The sequence below is a fragment of the Populus nigra genome, chromosome 12 (assembly GCF_951802175.1).
Source record: "Populus nigra chromosome 12, ddPopNigr1.1, whole genome shotgun sequence".
Taxonomy (NCBI): domain Eukaryota; kingdom Viridiplantae; phylum Streptophyta; class Magnoliopsida; order Malpighiales; family Salicaceae; genus Populus; species Populus nigra.
Window position 1 is genome coordinate 3476109 of NC_084863.1, and position 11005 is coordinate 3487113.

Sequence of the window (11005 nt, forward strand, 5' to 3'; positions counted from 1 at the left end):
CCTTGAGGCTTGGGCCCATTTCCCCCCTCTCTTGATGTTACCCTAATGAAGGCTACCTTTTAACATTGTCTGGATACGAGTTTCTTATTGTTTCAAGACAAAGGAGAAGCACAGTGATGATAAAAAAGATTGACAAAATGAAAAATGAAAATAAAATATATTTAATAGTGGTGTATAAATTAGAGTGATTATTTCTATGTCATGTATGGTTGATAATGAATAAGATATAATAAAATAAAATAAAATAAAAATATTTTACCATTAATATATATTATTGTCAAACTTAAATATTTTAAAAAATAATTAAATATTTTTATTTTATTTTATTTTATATTAATTGTTGAAATTAATGATAGTATAATAACTCTAGTTGTAAAACTCAAACCAACCTAGTGGGTTGATCTGACACCCAACCAACCCATGGTCTAAACCAGTTCAAGTTTTTTTTTTAAAAAAATAATTAACTCGACCTGACCTGATCAAATCCTCGAGTTTGACCTAGTGTAAAACCTTGCCAAAATCCATTGATTTTCTTTATGAAAAAATTGATCACAACAATGTAGTTTTGATTTTTTTTTCTCAAAAAAAAAGATGATCAACCGGAATCAATCATTCGATCCTTGCTCTAAGTTGAGTTTTAAATCAGTCAATCTTGCTCTGAGTTGAGTTTTAAATCAGTAAATCTGATGCAAGGCTAGTTGTGGGATCATTTATTTTTATTATTAATAATTCAATTTCACAAGAAAAAAGGGTAAAAATAGCGGACACGAAAATTACTGAGTAATTAGAAAATTACTGAGTAATTAGATTGTTAAAACTTCATTGGATCATTAATAGTTTTTCTTTTATATATATATATATATATATATATATATATATATATATATATATTGAAATAACATCTCTCCTTTTCAATTTATATTTAACAGTCATTGAATACCCAAGAGTTTTGCACTGCTTCAACGAGTCTTTGCATCGATGGCATTAGCCAAGAAAACCATCCATCTTACTTACCAGTACACCACAGACAAATCCACTCCGATCAGTGAGCCAAAGTTCCTAGCCATCCGCACTCTATTTCTACTAGTATTCGGACCAACAGGTTTTTAATTCCAAGTTACGTGAGCACCCTTGTAAATATACTTCATCTCATCTCTATCATGAAAGCTATGTCAGCCTAAAGAACGAGTCGACACATAAAAGTATAACCACCATGAATCTGCAAGCGTTCCACCTTTCAGACAGCAAGAATGATTGATTTATACTTGTCAAAAGCTCCATGAGCAGTACACTAAAAGAATCTGTGTTAGGAACCAAGAAAAGGAATTCTAGAGATGGAATGCTTCCCCCAATTGTGGACGCCATATAACAACATGGGAGTGTCCACTCTAGCAAATTCCCAGATTCTCTTCTACAAATAACCCTACAAAGAAGAGTTATGCAGGATAAATTTCCTTTTTTCTGTTAGTTCATTTCTTTTCCTCGTACTAAAAGAATGGGCGGCTTGAATGAAGACGTATAGGAAACATAAGAGCCGAGAACTCGGAATTTACAGTGTCAAAAAATTGCGATGGAATTCAGTCTCAATCCTCATGAGACCAAATTAATGAATCATCTAGGACGGTGGCTAATCTCTTCATTAAGAAGCTGTGCTATTAGACCAGGATTAGCTGTTGGCTTATTGCCACTTAAAATATGACTCAGTGCGATCAATTCTTCTGGGCTTGCCTTCTTGAATAGACCTCTAAGTATCGTATCAGCAGCTTCAACTGGTAATAACTGGCTCCCGGGGGCTTTACTAGTATTCTGGTCCTCATGTGTTCCCTGGGAATGCCCTGCATTGACTATGGATTGAGAATGTTGCGGAATCTGTCCTTGTGGCCGTGAATATGGCCTGGAGTCCCAATAATCTGTACAAACTCGATTCCTGTCTAATGCTTCTATGGCCTGTTTATAGGAAAAGGGAGAGAGGGGGGGGGGGGGGGGAACTGAATTATATTCAATGTAAAAAGCATTTGGCACAAATAAAGCTGAGAAAAACAAAATTAAAATTCAGAATTGTAAGCAGTGTGGAACCATGTATATTAAAACATGAACAGGGTTTTTTTACCGTTCCAAAGATAAAGCAACTTAGGCAGGTTTGATACAACATGATTGAATATAATATGTTTATCAGGGTCTTTGGAAAGCTTATCTAACTCTTGCCATGAGGAGACTTTTTTTTTACTCGGATGCTATATATATATATATATATATATATAAACAAAACCTATGAATTCAAGGTATACTTGTTGTGTATTAAAGAAGCTTAGTTTCTTTCATTTTTTTTTAGAAAATTAAACACACGGGAGCAGTTACACGATGTTTACATGTTATAAAGGACCAACAGTACATGGCTTTTATTAGGCAAAAAAAGTCCTCTTACCCTTGTGTTTCAAACTTAGTCTATTAAATAACACCAAATTGATAAAATGTTTGTCAATTTACCCCAATCAATAATTTTCATTAAAAAGAGGCCCTTAGAAAAAAACTAAATTGCACTTGTAAACATACAAGTAGTTAATTTGATTTTTCTTTTTTGAAAAATTTCCCTCTTAATGAACACATGCTGCTCACACTCACCACCATTCTAAACACCATATCACCTCGATGGTGGCCAGATGGCAAAGATCCCAATGTTGAGGCTACAGGAATTTTTCAGAAAAAAGTTCAGTTCAGTCCCTAAATTTCTGAAAATTGCAATGTGGACCCTTCCAAAGCTTAATTTGTGGCAATTATTGACTGGAGCCAATTGGCCAACATTTTGTCAAATTTTGGCACCAACCAGCTAAATTTGAAACACAGATAAGAAGACCATTTGCCACAAACACATGGGGCAAAGGGATAGTTTTGCCTTGCTATTATTTTAAAAAACCAATAAACTGGGGAAATCAGCACACTGGAAATTTACCTGCACAATTGCTGGTGAAGAAAACCCAAACATTTCAAAGCCATCAAGACTTCCAGGAGGTTGTAAGGGAGGAAGATTCATTCTTCCAGATTTATGCTGCTTTGTGATCTCCTGATTCACTCTCTCTCTAACCATTTCCCAGCATCTGGCTGCTGAAACATGAAAAAATACCTCATTTGGGCAATGCTCCAAGGAAACCTGAAAATACCAGAGCACAACAGATTAGATGTGAAATATCTATCTAAATGCAATGACCAATGACAGTCTCAATCACAGGTTAGAAGTATTTCAAAACTACTGTATGCGAAGAACTTCAACGGTCTAAATCTAAACCATCCGCAAGATTCAAGATTCCATTGCCGTAAATCTTTTTATTCAAATATGGGCACCCATCACTCAACTTTCAGCACGGCATGGAGTTATTTATAATTGGACCAATTCCTGGTTGGGTTATTCAATGTACTTCATTAATATCACTTCTACCCTCAAACTAGCTACAAAACCAATCATCATGAACAAGGAGAGTTTTATCACAACTCTTTAGGAGGAAAGGTAATTTATGATGCCAGCAACTTAAATTTTTTACGAGACATTACCCCTGCTAATGCTTGCTATATACAAGAGGATTATATGTCAGAATTCAAACTGTTAAAATTACATAACAATGATCAGTAAAATTTAGTGTATTAGAGAACAAGAGCAGCCATCAGATGCATCTGACAAGTACTAACCAACAATCTTAAAATTCATTCCAAATTTCTTTAGTTGCTTAGAATTCCAATAAGGATCAAAAGAAAAAAGGTAATGATGACCTCTCAGGATATTCAAAGATAGATAAATAAGTAGTGTATTTTGCAACAATCAAAATGATGGATGATAAGATACTATAGTATTAAATCCTGACCAAAGGAAAAATTGGTATTACCATAAATAGAGGACCGTTTCGCCCTGCATCCAGTATTTCAGAGACATAGTAACACATATTTGCTGGATCTAGAACACTTATGTACCTAACTCGACTTCTAAATCCTGCATCAAATAGAACAAATATGCATAAATACAGGTCTCTTCCTATTCCTTATCATGACTATTCTTTAACTTTATGATCTTCGTATAAAACACGTATGCAAGATACCTTTGGGAAAAATTGCTTGGCTGTTGCACCATGACTTTCCAGAAAGCACAACCCCAAATTCCAGAGGTTCAACATTGCAATTGATCCTTCGCACTACCTTGGCAATGCGGGGACCCTTCTGGCGGTAGTGTCTCTCCAAGTTATTTTGCGAGGAAGATGGGCTACCTGCCATAATTCTTGAGTTGTCCAATGAAGTTGAGGTGGCATTTCCTCCCATCTTGTCCGCATTGTTAAGCTTTCCAATGCCACATGGCTGTGGATGCTGACTCGCAGCATCTGTCATTCCATTATCCTTACTGGTATCTCTATTAGTTGAGGAATTCTGAACATTCCTACCAAATCCTGCTGTGCTAGGACCTGTGTGGCAAGAAACATTCTGTTGATTAAATTCCAAAACCTTTCCACCATCTTGATGATAGCCATCCTTCACTTGCACCACAGGACCAGATGAAGAATTATTTTTTTGTTCATCAGGTAACGAACTGACATTCTTTTCACTCTTAACTGCTCCATCAACCACAGGAACAGTTAAGATTGAATCTTTATTGTCATTACATGAACTATAATGCAAAATTGATAGCTTCCCAGAAACATTTTCTTTTGCCCTTTCTAAAATTGGCTTCTGTTCATCACCTTCATCATCACTAAGAAGAATAACATTGTCATTACCCAAAGTTGAAGGCTTCTTCCCTTCACATTTCTCCGAAGCCAGGCCTGCAGCATAAGATGTGTCTTCTTGAGACAACAGGCAAACTAGCGTTCTTAAATTGGTAGACAAAAGACTAGAACCTTTTTGGTTTAGCTTCAAATTGTCATTGTCCCTCTCAATTACTTGAAAAGAACTATGAGATACAGATGATGCCCTCACATCTTTTGAAGGAGTGCCTTCAGGTGGTTTCTTCTCTTCTTCCAATGCTATCTGACTACAGATCCCAGATGAATTCATTCTAATATCACTAGATATTGCTCTCCCTGGTAGATCTGCTGGTGTGTGTGATCTCACCGGTTCAGTTGCTGTTCTTATTGGAGAATAAGATAATTTAACATCTTGCGTGTTGTCTTTGGAAACAAAACTCGTCAGGGCGAGTCCAAGATCTAGTCTTGCCCATCGGTACACTGCACTCAATTTTCCCTCCAATGCCTCCAGGAGGATATTTAATTCACTGATATCATAGCGAAACAGGAAAAATTTGGCACCCCAAGCACATGAACACAACTGATTTGCATGAGTCAAGCATGCAAACTTATCTGGAGAGCAATGACACCCTGCTGCAGACAGATGCAAATCAAAAAGGCAGACACTGCATTCCCTCTCACTTGTGGCATCAAAATCACTCTCCATCTTCAATGTTGGGGAAGAGTTGCAGAGAAATTGTCTCCTCACACGCTCTGTCTCCACACGTTCCTGAACCAAGAACATCCAAAGTCAATAGGGAAAGGGAATAAGACCAAAGTTTTCCAGTGAGAACTTTTATTACTAACATAATGACACACTTTCAAGTTTCAAACTTAACATCTAGGATTTCTGAAAAAAAGCACATTAACAAGTCAATGATAAGATACCTGCAGCACACACCAAAACATGCAAGACAAAAAGAAAAAAAATAGTGAAAACTGAAAAGTAAACCAAGTAATAACTTCCCCGTTCATTATAATAATGGAAATCAAAATTAGACTGCCAGTTCTGTGAACAGTACACAGCCACATTGCATAAAAGTTTTACCAAATAATAGGGTTGAGATGGCATCTTGAAGCTTAGAACAGGCATCACAATCTACATATGCCAATACCAATTTAATGGCAGCATCCTACAACTCCAATATTTTTCTAGTGGCGTGTTTGAATTACTACCTTGAACCCAGGCAAGCCAAGCTAAATTTCAAACAGCCATTGATTTGACTTGAAACAACTGACATTGTGACAAAATATATTTCAAACTGTAGAATGAAAATCAGCTGGATAGTCTCATAGAGACAAACTAAAGTTTACCTTGAATGCTTTTGCTAATATCCCATTTTTTCCACACACGTCTTTCCATCTTAAGTTATCCAAGGTATTCCTCTTAAGTAAATTCAGTTCCCAATGTGCTCTCACTGCTTCCCTTGCTGCCCCAAGCAACAGTTTATCATGGGAGATGGAAGTCCTCCGTCTCTGCTCACAGTACAGCTCTATAGCAGTCTGTCCATGGGGCAACCAGTCAACAGGAGCTACATTCACTGCCTCCGCACAATTGAAACCACAATTAAACCCCGAATGATATGCTCGAGGAAAGGTTAGCACAAACTCTCCGGAATTCTGAACACACCGATAGACAGGCACTCCTTCAGATCTTAGTATGTTGGGGGAAAGCTGAGTCACCTGCAAGGGAAAAACAAGTTCAAGGCATGGTTGTCATTATAAAATAGGAGGAAAGCTACCATCTGTTAATAATCAATTCTATCCATGCTATCCTAGGTCATCTAAAAATGAAGCCTCTGTAACTGACACAACTGAAAGCCAGGAACGAAGTGCCAATGATCGCAGAATTTCAGGAACAAAAACATAAGGCATCTGGCATTCCATGGAATAGAGCACTTTCGCAATTGAAGTTTCCTGCCTGAGTTCCATGTCACTTGAGATTTATAAATCTCACCATAAAGATTACTAAGCTGATTTTTTTTTCCTACTTCATTTCTCCAGAAGACCTCCACTTTTGGAAACAAATTATTGCAGACTGGTGACAAAGGTTATTACACATTTAGCAGATAAAAGAAGAAACCAAAAAAGGAATGTGCACAAAATCCTTGAAAGATTCAGAGAACTTGGGTTAGCCACTGTAAACCAAGTTTATGAATCCAGGTGAAGGATTCCATAAGACAACAATGTGAACAAAGACCATGATTGGCTTTGTGATTTTTGGTGAGTCCACAAATGGTGTCCAAACAACAGCTAAAAGAGCATAATTTTATGAGAGCATCTAACATGGTAGCACAGTGCAAGAACTTTTACTCACCAGCTTATGAAGCAAGTCGGGTTGTTCTTCAAAAAGATCAGGTAAATGCTTTCTCATGGTCTCTTCCAATTTAATGGCATCCTTCCCTGGCACACCATACCACATCTTTTCTGCGCCCCAATGCATGTAATTCAGTGAATATAGGTGATGATCTTCAACATGCTGTTCTCAACCATGTGAAAGAAAAAGGAAACACAAGAATAAGTAATCAGGCTCTAAAACAAATGCATAAACTATGCCAAAGCCTGTTCATAAGACAAATAAGAGCTGTTATTATAAAAATTGCAAAAATGAAAGTTGTAAAACCTAAAACTGAACTGATTATCCATCATTGGAGATGGAGACGTCAAGGCTCAGTTATACAAGCTACCAATAAAAAGTACATTCCATACACATTCATCAAGAAACATAACAGAACAATATATTTGTTTACCTATGATTATTTATTTTTTTTGGACTGAAGCTAGACTTTTTGTATAATCTATAAAACAGTAGACATAAGGTCTTACCCAACAGAAGGAGGAGAAGCACATCCCTATATACAGCCATGGCACCAAAACACCGGATATATCCCCACTTTCAAAGGAAAGAATGGATCCAGGAAGCCTCGGAAAGTTATTCAGGTTCCAGCCTGATTTTGTATAACGATCATTTGTTGCAGAACTAACTTCATTAGATGTTTTTGGAAACCCACTGCCAAAAACCCCAGTTTCCAGATCAGCCCCATAAAGGACCTGCAATAGACAAAGCAAATATAACTACTCTAGTTCACTCTGCGACTCACATTGCATGCAAACAAGGGAGACAAGTGACACTGTAAAGAACGGCAACACAAATAAGTGAATTAATCAACAAAAAGAAAATGAACATTCGAATAGCTCATATCCACTCACAAAACACACCTCAATTTCTTCAGTTGCTTTCTCTACAATTCGCCAATATTCACCCTCAATATTATCCAATGTTGGTTCACAAGTCTTCTGAAACGTTGTCATATCGCCTCCCTTATTAATAGTATTCTCATTCTTCCTGAAGTACTGGGCCTTGAAATCATCAGCATATTTCTGAAATGTATCCAAAGTAAACAGTGGGCCAGGTTCAAACCCAAATCTCTCAGCTTCACAAACACCAGCATCGTTTGACCCTGAGATGCTTCCAATATCTGTACCACAATCTACTGCCATGCTCATGCATCTTCTCCTTTTCTTCCTTGTATGATTAGACATCGTTGACCTCTTTCGCATAGAGTCCCGGTTCTGCAGTTTGTCAACCCTCTGGACACGAGTTGCAAACGTAGAGCCCTCCCAAATAGTTTTTTCCTTAAGGGGACAGGGAGGTTTCCAAGAAGGAGGAGGAACAATGCGACAGATTCCATATTGTTCAGCTTTAGGCCGTATGCTAGCAATATATTTCAAAGTATCTTCAAACTCCTGGAAAAACGATTGCATACACATTCACAGATCCTTATAATTGAACATAAGTAAATCACAGATTTGCACATCGAAACCAGAATATGAAGAATGTCTTCTTTGAAATTAAGACAAGCAAAATATAACAAGAAAAAATGTAGACCTCTTCAGTTGGGTAGAATACAGGAGCATCCTCAATATCAAGCTTACGAGCACTTTCTGGATGCCATTTTGCACTGACCTGTACCAGATATTCAATTATCAACCAAATAACATTGGAACAGATGATAAAAGACATGAAGGAGTATATCAAAACACAACATCAGATCAGACACAGTTCCGATCCTCTAGGACCCTTGCAACTAGCAACCACAGGAAGCTACATTACAGTAAGAATCCACCCTTTAGTAGTGCAGCCATATATGTAGGGGCAGTGCCAACCATTAACTTGAAAATGAAATTATTGTGGATGCTACATAATGATGGTTATCTAGACAATAACATGGAAATTGCTACAGGGGAATCAAGCTAATTAAACCAGACTGCATGAAAGGCTAATCCAAGTATGCAAGAAAAAAAAAGGAGAAGAAAATAAAATAACCTTTTGGCAATTACTGCATTGTGGACATCCACGGATCACTCCCTTGGGAAGGCAAGACCTTAGGGAGAGATTCTGCTATAAGGAAATGGGATATAAGGCATCCAGAGTAGACATAAAGGACTTGCAAGGGAAAATAGAAATTCAAATGCTAGATATGCATGACGTTGCTCATCATTTTCAAAGAGATAACAATGAAAATGATACTAAAAACTAACTTGATTAAGCTTCACAGAATCAGACTCGTCCTCTGAACAGCTATCCAAATGTTCAAACTTTATCCAGGGTCTGCGTCGAAGGGACCTCGTAACTTTTGCTTCATCCTCAAACTCTGTGTCCATCTTGACTGACTGTGATTCAGAAGCGCTTGTGGTGGCTGAACAACTGGTTACATTACTTTCTTGTTTTTCACCATCTTGCACCCTTTTTAAGGTGAAAGCTGCAAAAGACTCGAAACCAGGTGGAACTGATGGGATATCATCATTCTCCTCCTTAACATGAACTCTAATGAGTTCAGTTCCCATTGTGACTGTAAACAAAAATAATCAACAGATTAATTACAAAGCATGTTACGAACAGCCAACAACCGAAAGTCCAATTCGACAATAGCCTCATTTCATTGCATTAAATTTTCCTGGGCTTCCAGAAAATTACTATAGCCTGTAACAGATTCATTTATAGTTTCTTATCAGAAAACACAGCGCAGATTATGTTATCACTCCTTGCCGTTCAAACACCAACTCACATTCTCAAAGGATCATAACTTCTTGACACGAGCAAATTTATATTTCTCAAGCATCACATATCCAGACTAATGTATGAACTATCTTAAACACGGAAGCCTTAACTTCCCCTCCTCAATTCCACAATTCTACTTCAAAAAAAATATTAACTTAATTTTACAATTAAAACAAAAGGTATACACAGGATCAAATTTATGATACTGAAAAAATCCTAAATCACAATTTTCTATAAGAAAATCTGTAATACTTAATCCATGAAATCATTAATAAAATCTAACTGAATAGCCAAACACAAAAAAATACTAAAAATAAACTCCTGAGATATTCAATTCATAGAAAAATCATAGAATTCAAGCAAGATATTTATAAATAATTAGTAAAAAAAATCAAATCAGGGCTTACATGATCTTGATCCAGAATTTGTAATTCCCAATTCAGTCAAAGCAGCTGGAAACTCCACACACACACACACGTTCTCCGACTACACCCGAATTTCCAAACAAAAAGTCAAAATAATTAAAATAAAACAAAAATTAAATTGGAAACCTTGAATTCAAAGGGAAGAAACAGGAATTCACAATCTGATTTGTTACAGATCTAACCCTAACCCTAAATCCTAAAGCATGAAAGCAAAACACGCGTTTTGTTTTCAACGGGAATTTATTATTATTTAATGGGCATACAAGAAAGAAAATATTACAAAGAAGACCCACACAAACACGCCTGAAACTTCAGGTTTCAGTTTCAGTGATCAATCAAACCAAAAACAAAATCCATTTGTTTTATATTCAACCTTTTTTAAATAACAAACAAAAAAAAATCAAGCGCTAATTGAATTATCTAGTGCAGACAAGGGTAAATCTGGAAGATAATTTTAGGATTTTTTTTTTTACTTGGATAATAAATTTTCTATTAGAGGAAAGAAAATGATGTATTGAAGTTTCTAGAAACCTAACACAAAACCAGAATTCAATGTGATCAGACACGTACATGTGCATATACATATACATACATACATATATATTATGAAATGTTTAAAAAGAATTTATTTAAAAAAATAAAAATTATTCTAAAAATAGCGATAGAAACTCATTCTTGTCTCTATCTTCACAATTAAAGGTTTTTTTATGTCTTAGGTGTCTCGGCCTCTTATGCGTGCAAGTAATACACACATGAAA

General features: G+C 36.4%; 1 protein-coding gene across 3 annotated transcripts; it reads right to left on the reverse strand.

Annotated features, from left to right (window-relative positions):
* Window positions 1-1235: 1235 nt before the first annotated feature.
* On the reverse strand, window positions 1236-10804 carry LOC133669736 (putative lysine-specific demethylase JMJ16). 3 transcript variants are annotated; one of them, XM_062089984.1, is made up of 13 exons: window positions 10230-10804; window positions 9303-9613; window positions 9088-9162; window positions 8650-8727; window positions 7980-8507; window positions 7587-7811; window positions 7078-7239; window positions 6075-6443; window positions 4875-5490; window positions 4086-4799; window positions 3876-3979; window positions 2951-3148; window positions 1236-1947 (listed from the first exon to the last, which is right to left on the reverse strand). In XM_062089984.1, exons 2-13 carry the CDS (start codon window positions 9606-9608, stop codon window positions 1612-1614), a joined length of 3711 nt encoding a protein of 1236 aa, XP_061945968.1. In that variant the 5' UTR covers window positions 9609-9613; window positions 10230-10804; the 3' UTR covers window positions 1236-1611. The 3 variants fall into 3 exon arrangements, with proteins under 3 accessions (XP_061945968.1, XP_061945966.1, XP_061945967.1); XM_062089982.1 differs by having other exon boundaries at window positions 4086-5490; XM_062089983.1 differs by having other exon boundaries at window positions 4086-5490; window positions 9088-9159; window positions 10230-10803.
* Window positions 10805-11005: the final 201 nt, after the last annotated feature.